This window comes from Acinonyx jubatus, chromosome D3 (assembly GCF_027475565.1).
Source record: "Acinonyx jubatus isolate Ajub_Pintada_27869175 chromosome D3, VMU_Ajub_asm_v1.0, whole genome shotgun sequence".
NCBI lineage: Eukaryota > Metazoa > Chordata > Mammalia > Carnivora > Felidae > Acinonyx > Acinonyx jubatus.
In genome coordinates this window covers 51,898,927-51,917,288 of record NC_069392.1, presented here as the reverse complement: position 1 = coordinate 51,917,288, position 18,362 = coordinate 51,898,927, and the positions used below count along the sequence as shown (strand labels likewise).

The 18,362-nt window shown below is 37.2% G+C and overlaps 1 protein-coding gene across 6 annotated transcripts in view; it reads left to right on the top strand.

The window, feature by feature from the left end:
* Positions 1–17,061, top strand: part of B4GALT6 (beta-1,4-galactosyltransferase 6) — a 67,732-nt gene extending 50,671 nt beyond the window's left edge. For all 6 annotated transcript variants that reach the window (XM_053206531.1, XM_015082001.3, XM_053206530.1 and 3 more), the window contains 5 exons: positions 2,822–2,938; positions 8,180–8,367; positions 11,712–11,834; positions 12,532–12,633; positions 13,650–17,061. In XM_053206531.1, coding sequence (XP_053062506.1) covers positions 2,822–2,938; positions 8,180–8,367; positions 11,712–11,834; positions 12,532–12,633; positions 13,650–13,797 — 678 coding nt within the window. In that variant the 3' untranslated portion in view covers positions 13,798–17,061. The remainder of the gene's footprint in view (positions 1–2,821; positions 2,939–8,179; positions 8,368–11,711; positions 11,835–12,531; positions 12,634–13,649) is intronic.
* The last annotated feature ends 1,301 nt before the right edge of the window (positions 17,062–18,362 follow it).

Genomic DNA, 18,362 nt, shown 5'->3' with positions numbered 1-18,362 from the left:
GGAGATGCATCAATGGGAGAGTGGCTCGCACAGCAAATTAGGGCACATGTGAGAAATGTCCTGAAGCAAAGGTTATTAAACCTCAAATATATTCTTGCAGAACCCTGAGATCTTTGTTTTCTAGACAATAATTTGTAAACTGTTGAGAATGTCATTCCACCGCCACAAGAAGGGACCTGCCAAATGAATTTTTAAGATACTGTTTTGCTTTATTTTAATAAAAACTTTGCTTTAGGCATGTTCAAAATATTTGATAATGGTCTCATTAAAATGTGGCCATTTATTTGCTATTAAGACAACAGTTTACTTATTTTGAATTTGCCAAGACACTGGTAGTTTTTTTCTTTTATAATATTCTCAGTTTCCTTGTAAGGTTAAGAAAAAAACCCACAAGTCTTGATATTTTAAATGCTTCATTGAACAAATTGCTGATTTAGAGGCTACGACCTTGTCTATTCTTATATATTCAACCCATCACTCAGCATAATTGTATTTAATTAATGTGGACCATCTTTAATGTGGACTCGGCAGCTACTTAATAGCTTCTTCCTTTAAATATCTTCCTTTAAATAATTCGCCTTAACTGCTTTTGTAGCCCATTTACATTGTCACAGGCGGCTGCCTTGTGGCCAAATTCAGAATGAGGAAGGGCAAGCTTGACCCTTACTTCTGCAGAAGTTACCACACTGTTCACATCTGGTAAAGCCAGTGGTAGGGGTTTGTTCTTGCCATCTGACTTCTTCCCCTTTTACTTTTCATTGTCGTTTGCTCTCCTAAGAGTGAACGTAGGGGTCCCTAGCTGCCTTGGGAGTTGTGTTGCTTTGGGAGTTCTGTGACTATGCCAGCAATGAATACTGGACACCCACCAGCAGGTCCCCAGTCAGTGGGATGTGTGTAGAATGAGCAGTGGCCGCCATGTTGGGGGTAGGCAGACTCTTGGATGTGAGTTAGCCTTGCTCCGGCAACCTTGTGGTCCTTACGTTCAAGAGGTACCTTACGGGTGAACCAGAAGGGAATGGGATTAAGAGTGCAGCTGGCAGAGAGGCACCAGAACCTCTTTAGTTCTTACAACTCACTGAAAATAAAATAGTGCACACATGAAAATATCAGTGTCATAGCAGCCATTGTCTCTTTTTCTGCTGTCTCATCAGCATTTAGGGAAAACTAGTGGTGGTGATTCTAGTTTAGACATCTTCAGTTTTGCTAAACTATCTTTTGTGGGTTTTTTAAAATGAAATTATTTTAATAATTTAAAAATTTCTCTATTTATCCTGGTAATGTAAAATACATTCGTAAATGTTACCATTTTCTGTTGACTGTGTCTAACGTCATGACGTGATTTTACAAATAGGACCAGGTCCTGAACCTATGCCTTCTCAATTATTTACATTTATTCATTCAGTAGTAAAAATTATTTGTTATAGGTGAAATTTTAGTAAATCCCAGATATAATGTTCCTACAAAGTTTTCTCTTATAACCAGTTTAACTGTATTTTAAAATCCAGAATATAAAGTGACACATAGATACTGTAATTAGATATATTTTGACTGTTATGTTCTTTGAAAATCTAATGATTTGGGGATTTATAATCTGTACAAAACATTTGTTTTTATTTCAATTTGCATTAGAAAATTCACAATTATAATAAAGCCAGTTTAGCTAAGAAAAGCAATGTTTAGAAAACATTTCATCATTTTCAAGGACAAAGTCTAAATCATAGGGTAATTTAGCTTGTATGACAAATCTTGGATCCAAGAAATAGAGGATTTGAGTAAGTGGTGGTTAATAATTATTCATTTATTCCTATTTTATATATAGATGGTGTTTTTTAGTCTTGCTTTTAAGAGCCCCAATAATTTTTCTTTCCCCCTAGGAGAAACATCGATTTACTGAAAAACTACTTAATTTCCATATATGTGTTTTTTCTTTTGTTCTTTACATTAGGTAAAAAAAACCACATTTCTTTGGACGAATTTCTTTGTTTTCTACTGCTTACATTACTTTTTCTTTGTTAAGCTTAACATTTTAATGTAATTTTACTATCAATTTCATTTTAAACTCAGTATTATCCTACCACTGAAAAACATAAAATGTATCAAAAATTTAATTTTACATTTTGATTAAATGAAAAATAACTAATATTATTATGAAACTTCTATGATATATCTGTTATATTTCTCAAAAATAACTCTAGGCTGAATAAGCCATGTGTAAGATAGTAGATATTCAAATGGAATGTCTTTTAAATCCAATTTTAAAATCATGAATTTATTATTTATGATCTAATTTAAAACCTAGAAGTTACTCTTGACACATCCCTTCCCCACCCTCCTTATATCCAATCCATAAACCAGTCCTGTTAATTCACTTCTCACATGTTCCAAAAATTCATGTACTTCTCTTCTTCTCCACCCTCACCTCAGTTCAAGCTTCCATTACCTCTTAGCTTAACCAGCTCGCTGAATCGATTTTTGGCTTTCTCCAGTCTACTCTCCACAGTAGTCTTTGCCGTCCCCAAACCTGATTTTATCAGGCCTTTGAAGTCTTTCTAGGACTTCCATGGTGACCATACGATAAATAAATATCACAATGTAAGGAATGGCCCTCAGAACCCACTTACACCTTCCAGGTTCACAAGACTGGAAATGGAACAAAGGCAAAGGCCGGGTCTGTTTTTTCTCACTGTTGGATCTCTAGTGAGAAAATCTATGAAGGTTTGACTTTAAAATTTTCAGAAATTTTTAAGGATCAATTTTTATCTTTACCTCCAGGGCTTGCTGTGCAATATTTATCTACATATGTGACTATTTTGTTTTTAAGGTGGCAGTTCTCATTCCTTTCCGGAATCGCCATGAACATCTCCCAATTTTTTTCTTGCATCTGATTCCAATGCTCCAGAAACAGAGGCTGGAATTTGCCTTTTATGTCATTGAACAGGTGAGAATATTTTTCAGAATGGTAAGTATAGTGGAACTTGAACTCTTCGATACGGTGGGATTAAAAATGTTTAGTTTAGGGTGAATCTTTGGTTTTATATCTTGGTAAAATCTCATTTGGGATTAAGCGTATTATATATGCCACATTTTGTTAATCCATTTATCAGTTGATATGCTCCTATCATTTTTAATCATCATGTCTTACCTATTAAGGTGAAATGTTGTTCTTGAATTATTTTTCATATTATCAGCTAATTTTTTCTCCATAAATATTCTTCATGTCTCAGTATTCCATATATACAATTTCTTTCAGTCTTATTTGAACCCTTTGGAGATATTTGCCATACTTTTGTTTTTTTCCATTCCTGTCATTACCTAGTTTTATATTAAGGTATCATCTTGGATTTCTTAACTTATCTTTCCCCCACCCCACCTCCCAAACACTAGGGCATTTGCTGAATTTTATCAGTGATTTCTATGTAGCATTTCTAACATGTGTATTTTGTTTGTATTTCAAATATATTGTAATTTGGCTACTTTGGGCTTGATATTGATAACCTCATTTTATCCTGATACTCCTTCTTTTTACTCACACTAAACCTGACTAAAAATGTATTTCCTTATTTATCAGTAGACGTAAAGTGACCTAGCTTATATTATTAGATGCTTATGGGTATTTCGTGTGGAAAATATTCAAGTTTTGTTCTTAAGATTATTATATTTAGTATGTTTTTCCAGCTTCTTTGTGGCTTATTTTAGATCTGTTCTTAGCTTTTTGCCTCTATTTTTACCCCTGTGAATGCTTGCTATTTATTAGAATTTACACTTCCCTGTATGTAAATTACCCCTGTCAGGTTTGTTCTTGTGCATATGATGATGCATATAGTACATCTATGTACTTTTTAATGTAACAACCTGTACTATGAAAATGGATTTTTTTTTTTTACCTGATAACAAATCACAATTTCTAGCTACTTTCAGGATAGCCATAAGTAAAAACTTCTAGGTCAGTTTTACCAACTGCTAGTTTCCTTTATTGAAATTTCAGTCTCCTTAATGTGTTGGGAGGTGAGACGTCTGCATCCGTGTTTTCATGGTCCTCCACTCTCCCAGCTGAGCTATCGAAGAGGGCACAGTGTCAGTGTTTGTAAAGGGATATTCTTCTGAGAGTTCAGAACCACTGAATAATTTTGTGTGTGTGATAGAGCAACCTTTGCAAAGCAGCTAAGATCCATATTTTATAAACTTCTTAAGTCTAAGTCTCAGCCTTGATCGATATTAATTCAGGCCCATGTAGTTGATAGTGGGTGGTTTTGAGGTAGTAACATCTTTACCACATATGAAATAGAAGAGTGGCTTTTCTGCTGGACTGGTGCCCAGAAGTGCTAAGCAGTTGAAGTTCGGCTCAGAACTTCAGTTAAACGTGGGAGGTTATACACATATTTACCACTTCTCCTTTCCAAACACCAAAAATGAGAGTGAAAGAAAAAAAGGTTTTAAACCAGAAGGACAAAGTGATGGTCATCAAGAGATTTCAACACAGTTCTGGAAGTCGGGGAGTAGATGGAGCACTGATGACTCCCTTAGCAAAGCAGGGGATGTTCGAAGCCCCATGCTTGTTGAGGGTGATTGTGACAAGAATGGAGGCAGTCTGCTGGACAAGCTCCTGCAGGTCCCGGCACTTGAGAGATGTCACAGACAGACCGTAGCACTGGCCATAAAGTCACGGGATTGATTTAAAAAGTTTGATTACAAAACACTCACATTCCCAGTTCCTCATCTTTGCTCGTGCTGCCAGGTGATTGTTGTGTCTTGTAAGAAATGAAAGTTTATCCTGTGGAGAAACCACACCAAAGTCCTGACTGTGCCAGCATAGCCAGGCTGTGGGGCCTCGAAGCAGGAGGGGTTGAGTGAGTCTGCATACGGACCCTGGGGATCCTCAGGCCTTTTCTCTGTCTGGGGTTTTTGAAGCCAGCAGGGGATTCAGAAATGAATCCCCCCCAGCCCCTCCAGCTGACAACAGAGCATAACTTGTGTCTTTATTAGAGAAATAGATTAGCCTCAGAAAGGCGATGCCTGATGTTGTACTTAGACATCTCCAAAGGAAAAGGCCAGCTCATCGCTTTATCACCTCCATGAAGCCCTTTCATTCATTCAACAACAGGGATACAGCAGGGAACAAACCAAGGCAAGGCCCCTCGTTCTGGTGAGGAGAGATGGGCAGTGAATCGTTCATGATGTGGCAGGTGGTGCTCGGGGCTAAAGATCAGGGCAAAGAGAGCAGTAAGGGCATGGACACGTGTTCTTTTGTATAGAGTGTTCAGGGAAGGCCTCTCAGAGGAGGTGAAGTTGGGGCAGCCCTGACTAGAATAATGGGGAGTGGATTCCTTGCAAGAATACGATCCAACAAGAGGGAGAGTAGATAATAGAGACAGTGAAGGAAACAGATAAAATCTTCAAAGAACAACAAAAACTCATAATCAGTATCCACAGAGAATAAAGATCATGAATCTGCAAAAATAGGACATCATGAAGAATAGTCAGAATAAGGAAGTTACTGTAAAAGAAAATGTCATTATTAAAACAAAACGTAGAATGCTGGAAGATCACTAAGAAAATAACTCCTAAAATAGAACTAAAACATAAGAAGTTAAGAAGATCAATCAGGGCAGAATGTCACGGGGGTAACCACTTCCAAGATGGCCCGCAGGGATTTTGCCTCTGTGTAACTGGGCCCCTGAGTGGTCTCCAGCAAATACGGGCTGACTTGCGTGGGCAACCAAGCTGCAGAAGGACAGCATGTGGCTTTTGAGGGCAGGTCATAAAAGACCTTGCTGCTTCTGCCTTGGTCTCTTGGATTACTTTCTCAGGGAAGCCAGCTACCAGGTCATGAGGACACTCGAACAGCCCTGTGGAGAGGAAACCACATCATCTTGGCAGCAGCAATTTGCCGGCTGGGGGAGTGAGCCACCTTGGAAGTGGGTCCCCCAGCTGAGGCCCAGACGTCCTGGAGCAGAGATGAGGCGCCGGTGCAGTGCCGTTGGCATTCCCTATTCACACTTGGTGGTAGACTTGCTGAGCAGAGTTCTGGAAAAATAGAGCAGAAAAAAATTGGGGAGGGACTGGGCAGAAAATGACCAAAGAAATAATACAAGAAAATTTCCCAGAAGGAAAGACATGTCTTTGGATTAAAGGGGCTCACATGTGTATGCAAATAAAATACCTGCTGTGAAGCATTTTATTTCAAAATTTTAGAATACAAATTAAAAAGACAAGATATCGAGAAGGTTCTATAGGAAAAATTACCAGTGATTATGAATCTTCTTGGTAACACTGATAGCTAGAAGATTGTTGAGCCATGACTTTATAATTCTAGGGGAAATTGATTTTTTAACCTAGAAGTTTTTACCTAGCCCATACATCAATCAGGTGTGAGGGTAGACGGATGGCATTTTCAAGCATTCATTGACTATATATATATATATTTTTTTTTCATGCACCCTTACTTAGGAAGCTGTTGAAGGGTGTGCCTTAGCAAATAGAGAAAGCCAAATCAAAACAGGTGATGTAGGGAACAAAGTCCTAGGATGAGAGTCACATGTTGTCAGACCAGTCCAAACTGGAGCAAGAATCAAGGGCAGCGGGAGCTGGAGTCGGGCTTGAGGGGGTGGAGAAGGAATTGATAGGTGACTTGATGTGTTTGAACTACATCAATTACTAATAAGTAGAGGACATATCTATTGAGGTTTTTGTACAGAGTAATAATAGTTACATAGAAAACTAAGAAAACAGGAGACGGTCATTAATCCCAGTTTGAAAAAGAAAGTGGAATCCTAATTCACTCAACACTCCAGAAATATTTATGCAGTCCTAATAATGCAGATACTATTGCTTTTACCAAAAATTATTATATAACTACATTGGGAAAATGGATGGAGAGGCAGTGAGCGTGGTGGTGTGAATCTTCAATGACCACGGTACGAAGTCAGTGGACGGCTTCCAAAGTTAACAAAGCAGGGAAACATCAGAACTCTTATTACCTTGCAATATGGAGAAAAGTACTAGTATAAACTACTAGAGCAGGGGAAATGCTTTACTTTTGGAAGATGAACTTATTTTTATGATAAGCTATTAAATATTATGTCCACATTTAATAAAAACAAAATTTTAAAACCTTGAAGGAAAGGAGTTTGTTCAAGCTGATGTTGATGTGCCAGTAATGACCTTGTAATTTAATTCCCTTTCCTGTATGTTCTCTCCTTTTCATTGGTGAAGAAGGAAGCTGTAAAAAGTAAAGGGATTTCTGTTATCTCAAGTTAGTGTGGGACTCGGGACTAAAAATGCATCATTTCTCACTCCTGAGGCAGCACTCTGGTGGTGACCATGTTATGTGTCTCATTTGCTCCTGTCATTGTCCTTTTTTGCTGTCTTTGGAAATGATTTTGAGGAATATTGCTAAGGCATGGATAATGGCTCTTTAATTTTCCTCAGATGTAGAATGAAACTTTTTACTGCCGATGCACCTGAATAAAACTTTCCTCGTACATAAAGGGGAAGTGGTTATTCTGTAAGAAGTTGGGTTCTGTGTAATAAGTTCCCATTTTCTTGTCCCTTAAAGTGCTCTTGGTCTTTATCATAAGCAAGAATAATAAAAACAGAAAGTGGTTGTTGCCTGGGAACTTTAATATACTTTTCTTAATAATAAAAGAAAATGGTTGTAATAAAGAAGTTGGGTTTCGTGTAATAAGTTCCGATTGTTTTCGTCTCTGAATATGTCTGTGTCTTTATTGTAAGCATTAACAATAGGGACTTAGCTCTCTTTGGCCTTGTTCTAGAACAGAAGGGCTACTGCATGCCGAGTCACAGTTCATTTCCTGCTTCTCTTAGACTTGACACACATGGAAAACTTCACTAAAAAATAGAACCTGTATTATTTTTCATGGCTTTTTTCCCCTCGTCATAAATGATCTATATTCTGATATATTTGGAGTAAAACAGAAAGGTGAATTACATCATTCTGTAAATCTGGTGATCTGACAGTACACTAGATAACAACAGTGTTTTCTTCTCTGAACCAAAGCACGAAAGAATATAGTGTATCTGCATATTTGAAGATCCTGAAATATTTCATTTTATGTAGTTGATTTGGATGTATTTACAATTATTATCTCACCCTGAATCAACAAGTTAGAAAAAAGCCAGATGACAAAGGCTGACCGTATTTGTGTTTTTCTCTGCAAAGACCGGCACACAGCCTTTTAACCGTGCGATGCTCTTCAATGTGGGCTTCAAAGAGGCCATGAAAGACAGTGTCTGGGACTGCGTAATCTTCCACGATGTGGATCATCTACCCGAAAATGACCGAAACTATTACGGTTGTGGAGAAATGCCGCGTCATTTTGCAGCAAAGCTGGATAAATACATGTATATGTGAGTAATACGCAGTCCTCCTGATGCCATACAGTAGACTCACAAAGTCGTATCATTGACATGGGAGTTCTGTTACTGTGCCTGGATCTGAGAGGGCTCAGAAGCCTAAAGAGTGTCTTTAACTCCACTTCGTCCTCACAGGGAGCCAGGATATAGAGTCACTTGCCTGCCCTCTGGGTGCTTCCTCACTCAGAAGTTTGCATGTGGGGTGGTGGGAGAGAGAAACCTGGGTTCTACATCAAGCAAATGTGGACTTAACTTTTGGTTCCCCATTTAGCAGTGATAGGACTTGGTTAGTTTCCCATACCTCTGCTGCTGGTGTTCTTGTTTCTTGGAGTCAGCCCTTCCCTAGGGCTGTGTGAGATCACGGATGTTGGGCCTGCCCTGCGTAGGCGCACATAGCACATGACGGCTCCCTTCTGCTTCCGCTTTTCCCCTGGTTTGTTTTAGTGCAGGGAAGGCCCTTTCTCTGCAGTGTGTCATTCTCTTTCTAAGTTCTGGGTTCTTGTCTTGCCTTTAATAGTAGAAGGCAGGGTTTTTATGGTGGTTTTTTTTTTTCTCTCTCTGACTTCATGTACCTTGAAATGAAAAGTCATCGGCGCTGATAGTAACTGAAATTGACACAGAAGCATTTACGTCATCATAGTTTTCCTGGCTGATGGAAGTAGAGAGAAGACAGGCAGCCTAGAGCAGGGCAAATGGTTCCTACATCACAGTTTTGCCTGCTCCCCAACCTGCACACTAGAGAAGGCAGACAGTCTCCTGGACATGACTAGGTTAATCAGCACTAGGATAGGAAATGAATGCCTTTTTTTTTTTTTTTTTTTTTTTGCTTGTCATTATTAAAAAACCTTTTCCTTACTATTGCAGTGTCTGAACTCCAAGTCTGACATTACCATGGGCTTGGGGAAGATCATCCAGGTTCAGGATCTGGTTGTTGGAAACTCAGTTTTGGTTAGCCCAATACAGTCAAATTAGATCCAGAGTAACTGATTTTCACTAAAAAACATTATATAGATCATATAAACTAAAAATTTTAAATTGGTTGTTCTTACTTGAAAACATTAACTTTTAATGTAATATGATCCTCAGATCTACCTAGACTAACCCCACGGTTAGTAGGGTATCTTGGAAATTTGAGTAGAGATTAGAATGTAGTTTAGGGAGAATGGCAGCAGATTAAGGAATAGGCCTGATAGTGGGTAGACTTCAGGCCATGAGATGAAGCCTGATGAAGGATCTCTGCCCCTTAATGGTGCTCACACTCTGATGGCTGCTGACAGAAAAGCCCAGGCCCCCAGATTAGTGACTCTCTCCCTTTGGACAGTGTGAGGTAAATACTACTAGATTTTTTTGTTGATCTTCTGTTTCCTCTTCTTTAGTTTATTTGTTCTACCTTCATTTTATCTAATCTTTCTCCATCTGGTTATAGTACAGTTGATTATTTCCACTCAAGCAGAACAATAAGTGGAATTAACGTACTTGCCAATTTGTACATGTTGATCAATGCACAGACACACACATTTATCTATATCTGCCTCTCTGCTGATCTTCAGGTTTCTCCCAGACCACTAGCCTGGGGAACAATAACTGACTGGTATGGGAAACACAACAGTGCCATGAATGCCTCTTGACCCTGTTGAACCCCAACTGGTGTTATAACTATGGAATCCTTACTTCCCAAGTGTGAGCCTGTGCAGTCTCCTGGGGCAGTGATTGTCTTTGGAGTCAGTATTGCTTTTATTGTCTTTGGGTGCTTTTGGTCCATGGTGGGGCCAAGATTGCTTTCTCCTGCAACCAGTGAGTTCCATGCAGGAGCTGCTTCTCCCTTCTTCCGTGGTCACACAAGATCTCACCTGGCACACAGCACTTCTTCCCCGCGGGGAATGAGGTGAGAGTCCCTCCGACAAAAAATGAGATCTACTCTCTCCCTCTGTCTGAGGCAGCTTTGCTATAGTCCTGGCCAGATTTCCCTTATCTTGATTTACACAAGCTGTGCATAGTCGTGTTTTCCCTACTGGCCCTCCACATTTTCCCCACTGGCCCTCCCTGGCCTCTGTAGGGGCTGTGGCATACTGCTTCCCAATAGCATTTTGGGGCCACAGGAATTTATTCAGAACTAAGTCTAAGGGTGCTACCTTGAGATCAGAAAAACAATATGTAAACAAACAACTTAGTTTGACAAATTCCTTGGAATATGAGTTAAAGAAAGATAAGGAAAATAAAATCCAAATTAAAAACTACCAGGTAGTCATTTCTCAGAGAAAGGCAATTACTGTATGATCTCAGTTGTATGTGGAATCTAAAAAATAACAAAACTCACAGATACAGAGGACAGATTGGTGGTTGCCAGAAGTGGGGGGGGGGGGGGTGGGTAGGCAAAATGATTGAAGGGGGTTAAAAGACATAAACGTTCAGTTGTAGGATAAGTAAATATTTGGATGTAACGTACAGCATGGTGACTGGAGCCAATGATACTATATTGTATATTTGAAAGTTGCTAAGAGAGTAGATCTTAAAAGCTCTCATCACAAGAAAATGAAGAATTTTATAACTATGTGGTGATAGATAATAACTAGATTTATTGTGGTAATCATTTTCCAGTATATACATATGTGGAATCATTTTGTCATACATCTAAAATGAGTATAATGTGTTATATGTCTACTATATCTCAATAAAGTCATTTATATATATATATATTAGTATATTAGTACGTTATCTATATATTAGTACATTAGTACATACATATTAATATGCATTTATATATATTAGTACATTAGCCATATATTTGTAAATACCCATGAGTATTATGGTATCATATCAAGCAGGTATGATTATCATAAGAACAGGCAGCTAGTCATTTCAAAATTAAATGCTAGAGTTGTCTTTATTAATTTATTTTTATCCCAGCCTCTGTAATAACACATTTATAATTAAGTTCAATTAATTTAGGACATTTTATTAGCTTAACAACATCTAACATTTCATGAACAACTATTGATGTATTTAAGCAAGTTTACTTTGGTGTGGAAATCTCATACAATTTTTGAACACTGGGTTTTGAGTCTGACAAAGTAACAATATTGAATATTAAATTTCAGTTATCACAAGTGTTTTATTTTGCATTTTACCTCACACATTTAGATGCTTCACTAGAATATAAAAATGTTTTGTTTCTTGGTGCACTTTACATTTCCCAGAATATGATTTAATCAGCACACTTGTTTATATGGAAAATAAGAGTGTATTTTGCAAAGCACATATAAGACTGAAAACTTGATTTCATATGGCAAACTGTTTTGATTTCATTTTTAGAATGCTGTATTCTGCTTTCTTTTTAGTCTTCCATATAAAGAGTTTTTTGGTGGTGTAAGTGGACTGACAGTGGAACAATTTAAAAAGATCAATGGTTTTCCTAATGCCTTCTGGGGATGGGGAGGAGAAGATGATGACCTTTGGAATAGGTATGTTGAGGTACAAATTGCTTAATAGAGTTTTCTGTAAATTTCCTTTTATTAGTTAAATAGCACTTTGCCATTCTGAGGAAAGATTTTGTGGGGGTGGAAAATTTTTGAGGTTCCTAAATCCTATTTTGTGTTTGTCCCTTTCTTCATGAAGAATGCCTTCTGTCTTCACTTTACAGAACAAACTGATGGTGACTGGAGGGGAGGTGGGTAGGGGGTGGGTGAAGTAGGTGATAGGTATTAAGGAGGGCACTTGTGATGTGAGCACTGGGTGTTGTATGTAAGTATTGAACCACTAAATTCTACACCCGAAACTAATATTACACTGCATGCTAACTAACTGGAATTTAAATAAAAATTTGGAGGAAAAATAAAGAGTGCCTTTTGAAATTGACAACTCTGTAATGATTTCATTCTGTTGCATTTTAATTTTTTTTTTTTTTTTTGAGAGAGAGAGCACAAGTGGGGAAGGGGCAGAGGGAGAGAGCAAATCCCAAGCAAGTTCCACACCCAGCACAGAGCCTGATGTGTGGGGCTCAGTCTCACACCCGTGAGATCATGACCTGAGCCAAAATCGAGTCAACGCTTAACTGATTGAGCCACCCAGGCATCCTTCTTTTGCATTTTAACTTGAACTCACGTAATCAATTTTATGTCAGATTTTATTCCCTGATATTTTCATTTCCATGTATTATAGAGTTCACTATGCTGGATACAATGTAACAAGACCAGAGGGAGACTTGGGGAAATACAAATCTATTCCTCATCACCATCGAGGTGAAGTCCAGTTTTTAGGACGGTAAGTTTAATATCACTTTCAGATAACAAAGTTTCAAAATTATTTAATGTATGAAAGATTTTTTAAAAAAGCATTGCACCCCACAAAAAAATCTCCAGGGAATTGTCTGTTGATATTATTTTTCTTTATCTAAAGAAAAGAGATATACATATGTATTTATGTTATATTAATGAGAAAAATCTTCTCCAGGGACTTGTCTGTTGATGTTATTTTTCTTTATATAAAGAAAAGAGATATACATATGTATTTATGTTATATTAAAAAGCCCAGGTTACCATTTATATAAAAACTGTTTCCTGGAGGCACCTGGGTGGCTCAGTCAGTTAAACGTCCAACTTCAGCTGAAGTCATGATCTCCCGGTCTGTGGGTTTGAGCCCCGTATCGAGCTCTGTGCTGACAGCTCGGAGCCTGGAGCCTGCTTCAGATTCGGTGTTTCCTTCTGTCTCTGCCCCTCTCCCGCTCACACTCTGTCTCTCAAAAATAAATAAATATTAAAGAAAAATAAAAAGTGTTTCCTTAAAACATATTACTTCATAAAGCATTAACATAAAATATTTTATTTCTTAAGGATGCCTAAGTTGTAAGTGTGCAAAATAATTTTTTCAGGAGGCATTTTAAAGCTAGTAAAAATGCTAATTTAGAATGGTTTAGAATGTTTTTTTTTAAGTTTATTTATTTATTTTGAGAGAGAGCACAAGTGGGGGAGGGGCAAAGAGTGAGGGAGAAAGAATCCCAAGCAGCAGGCTCCATGCTACCAGCACAGAGCCCAATGTGGGGCTCAAACCCGTGAAGCCGTGAGATCATGACCTGAGCCGAAACGAAGAGCCAGATGCTTAACTGACTGAACCACCTAGGTGCTCTGGTTTAGAACGATTTTTAACTATGCATGAAGAATTAAAATTGTACAGAGCTTTGAGCACTGTAATTACAAGAATGACCTTGAGCATATTCATAAGCAGTTTTTTCTCTTTAAACATGTTGCCGTTATTTTTCATTTTCTTCTCTAACACTGTAGGTATAAGTTACTGAGGTATTCAAAAGAGCGTCAGTACATCGATGGGTTGAACAATTTAATATATACGCCAAAAATACTGGTTGATAGGTTGTATACAAACATATCTGTAAACCTCATGCCAGAGTTAGCTCCAATTGAAGAGTATTAAAAGAAGTAGCTGTCCTGGCAAAGCTAGACCACAATGCTGATCACAGACTTGGAGTGTATTCTAAATGGAGGTCAGTGAATGGACGTGTCACAGTGCCCTGATCTGTGAGAAGAGCCAGCTGTCCTTAGTGTTTACGGTGTGAGATTATATGCTATCACCCATCCTGGACTCTGAGACACTCGCCCACGGCAAGCACTGCGGAGACTCAGTGCCGTTGCGGAAGTCTGGAAGTTAAGAGGGCCTCCCTACAAAGAGAAAATTTTTATACTAACATATATAATTTAATTCAAGAGAATGCTTTATTTCTGTTTAAACATGTTTTGTATATATGTGATGTAAATTAATGTGTTCAAATTGTTGAAAAAGATGTGTTGCAATTTTGCATGTAATTGGTCATGCCTTTATTGGACTTTTCTAGACATTTTTATTTGCATGGAAAAAAACAATGCAAATATATGTCACTAAACAAAGGTTAACCCTTGTGTGAAATGAAGGAACTGTCAATAATTGACAGCCAACTAATACAGTAAGTGGTTATACTAGTTTTGAGCTTTAGACCTTCAGCCTCTTGTGTGGAAGTCACAGCTTTCTTAGGGTTCTAAAGGATAAGAAGAAAGGAGTTAAACAGCTCTTCTTCCTACCAGGATTACCTGTTTTTTTCCTTGGCTTGCAATCTCATCAGATTTTGCTAAGTCACAGCCATATTGTTTATGCACATTGCATGAGTATTACCAAGAAAATCGTAAACGTTGTGATGTAACACGATATAAAGGACCTCTTTATGTTAACTGTCTTTCATGTATCTTTGGTGTAATTGTCAGGGATTTTGTGCCTCAAAAAATGTTCCCAAGGTTGTGTGTGTTTGTACACTGTATTTTTTTTTTTTAATTCATAGTGAACAGCACTTTTATTATTTCTAGTTCAGAAGAGCCAAAAAACAATTTTCATTAAAAAAAAAATCAAAATGATTTTTTTTAAAAGAATGAGCTATGGAAAACCCAGTAGTACTTATAATATACAAATGAATTATACTATTAGATAAGAAATTAAATGTTCTATTTTTATGAAGATAAATGCTTAGTAGATGAAAACAAATTTTAAGTTTAATTCTGGGACTCAGAATTTCAAGTTTTGAAGGGAACCTTTAATGCCGGCCAGTTTTATTAGAACTATATATTTTTTTCACTTTTAAGAAATTACATTTCTGGTATTCTTAAAATTGTCTCACTGAAAGCATAATTTAATAGAATTATTTTAAAATACATAATCAGTTATTTAAACGCGGTGGCATTATAGGACACTGCTCTGAGAACAGGTCTTACTATCTGACATCCAGTGTATTGCTTTATTAAAGTTGGGTGAAGTTTTCATGGCAAACCAAACTGTATCCTTACTTTGAAAATTATCCACTGTAGTCAACCAAAGAGTCTACAAAAGCTTAACATTTTCAGAAATTTAAGACAAAAAATTATGCATCTCTTAAGTGAGTCTGCAAAAACAATGAAGAACAAAAGAAATCTATCTATGAGGGGTGTTGGGATAACATTTGCCTCATGGATTGTTCCCCTAAAACAGAAACAAAGTTATTTATCTCAGCTTTAAGTTTAATTGTGAAGTGTTATTTTTTTATGGCAGTATTGGCAATACAAATGACCACAAACCAAATCATAAAATAATTGAATTTCTTATACTTTGAAAAAATGGATTGCTCTCCCTTTATGATACCAAACAGAATTTTCCATATTTATTTCTTAGAATTATTTCCAAAATATTTGCCTTCCTTTTTTTTTTGGTGGTACTCAAAATAACAAAAAAATCGAACCTTCCAACAAATAAGAGATTTGTTCTTAATTTGTGTATCTGTTCGTTTTGGTCTCATAGCCAACACAGTTTGTTTAATTTGGTGAAATGCAAGACGGTTGGGAATGTTAACATTTGTAATCACTAACAAGATAGTAGGGGCATAGGAGCATAATTAATCCAATAATACTTAAATATTTTTTTAATACTTACATATTTTAATTGTGGGGAAAATTAGGGCTGTTTCTGAGTCTTATACGTAAAACATATATTTTGCTTTTGAAAGTGAAGCTGCCCACATTTTGGAATCTTCATTTTGATACACACTCCACAGTTTCAGGAGCGCTCAGTTCTACTAGTATCTGCCTTATTTTCTTGGAAGTCTAATAGCAATTTTTGTTTCATGAGTGAGCCATATTACTTAGCTTTCTTCAGTTTTGAATATACTATGTCATCCTGTGAAAATCATCTCATTAGTTTCCTTTCTGTCTTTTCCATTTCCTTTTTGTTTTGTTTTGTTTTGCTTTGTAAGCGCACACCAAAAATTGATTTTTGCCTATAAAGAATGACTTTATGTATTTCCGTAAGAGTGATATATACACTTTGCTCAATTATCTTTATTTTATGAAAATAAACCTATTCCATAAAAATTAACAAGTCCATTGCAAATGCAAATTCTCTGTCGTTACGTTTGGTGGATTTATTAGTGAACGTGTATTGATCGCCTGCTCTGTCAGCGTGAGGTGTGTCTACAGAAAACATTTTATTTCTGAACACATCCAATCAAGCAAGTTGAAACCTTTCAAAAATTATGAAGACATCGTCTGATAACTTATCGGTTGTATTTCTTAGTTTCAAAGTCAAGAAACTTATGTACGTAGACATGGCACTCTTACAAGGTCCCTATGGCACTACTGGGAAAGCTACATAGTGCCTTTCAACTCCAGAGAGAAGTAATGATTAATGGATCTGTTGGTAGAAAAGAGATGGAAAAGTGTACACATGAGTATTTTTTTAAATCTACATTTAAATTTGTATTTTGCGAAAAGAAAAGGTGTTCAATAAGAAAACTTACTTACAGTGTTATGCAAACACATGATTATGTATCAGAAACTTGCTTAGATTCCCTTTCCAACCAAAATACTGCTACCCATTTTAAAATAAAATGGAAAAATGACCAATACAAAATTCTCCTTCTTTCGGAGGCTTCCTACAAGTGAAAGCAGATTTTGTGTCATTTTATTTGGCCTTTCCTTGTATCTGTTGTATTTCTGTATGTGCTCGTTAGACAAATATTAGCACTCTGGATTTATTGCCTTGTATTTGCAAGTATGCCAACTGAGGGATCTAAAATGGCCAGTGTGGTTTATCTGAAAGAGGAAGTGTACTTAAGATCATTTTATTTATTAGATCTGAAAGGCTTCTACATAAATGCACTGAAATAAATGCTAGTAATTTCTTGTACTCTTTTTTTTTTTTGCTTCTCATGGAAATGTTTGTACTTTTTTATCATTGTCTTTTATGAAATACAATGTTCTAAAGACTTCGTGTGACACTGTAGTTATTTTCGCTCAGGAACTTTTTGGAGGTTTTCTAGGGTTGTTGTTGTGTTAGTTTTCCTAAATTTAAGGTGAATTGTTGATAAATACCTTGGTTGCACTAGGATTGCAACAGAAGCATGAAGTGACCACAGTGTCTGCCTTTGGAACAGTTTTAGTTAAAAATAAACATTTAGTGATCTCCTCATAGCCTTTAACACAGAAAAGACACAGCGATATTTAAATATTTTTCGTCAGGGGCACCTGGGTGGCTCAGTTGGATAAGTATCCGACTTCAGCTCAGGTCACAATCTCGAGGTCTGTGAGTTCAAGCCCCACGTTGGTCTCTGTGCTGACAGCACAGAGCCTGGAGCCTGCTTCAGAATCTGTGTCTCCCTCTCTCTGACCCTCCCCCGTTCAGGCTCTTTCTCTATCTCAAAAATAAATAAAAGTTGGAAAATAATAAAAAAAATAAATATTTTTCATCAGTACAGTTAGTAATCTATTGTATCAAGATTAATATTTTTTTTTATTTTTTTTTAACGTTTTATTTATTTTTGAGACAGAGACAGAGCATGAACAGGGGAGGGGCAGAGAGAGAGGGAGACACAGAATCTGAAGCAGGCTCCAGGCTCTGAGCCATCAGCTCAGAGCCCGACGCGGGGCTCGAACTCACGGACCTCGAGATTGTGACCTGAGCTGAAGTCGACCGCTTAACCCACTGAGCCACCCAGGCGCCCCTCAAGATTAATATTTAAAAAGTCTTTCTGAACTTTTCTTCTACCTACACAACCTGAGTAAATTAAGCTGGTGTGTTGTGGTCAGTCCCCTTCTTGTTTTTCAGGTTCTCGGGTAGTAGTGAAGAACTTTAAGGCAAATAGTTCCTAGGGACTAGATTTGTATTTGGGCCTGGATTGTGAGATCATGACTTTTCTCAACTTAAATTGTCTCTGTAATGAATTCTAAGTATTATTAATTTTTATGCCTAGTATGAGCTGCCAGGATATTGCCACTGTATGTCACAAATCAAGCCAATCACTAAATAATAATCAGTTAGTCATTTAAATCATGCAGAGCCGTAAAATTGAGTTGGCTTAGTCTGCCCCAGGTTCCTATCTTTGGTATTAATGTGTCCTCTGATGAAACATGCCCACTCAGTTTAATGATCTTGTACGTATATGTTTTTGTCATGTCTTTAAACCTAGAGATTTAAAGTTGCGGAGATCT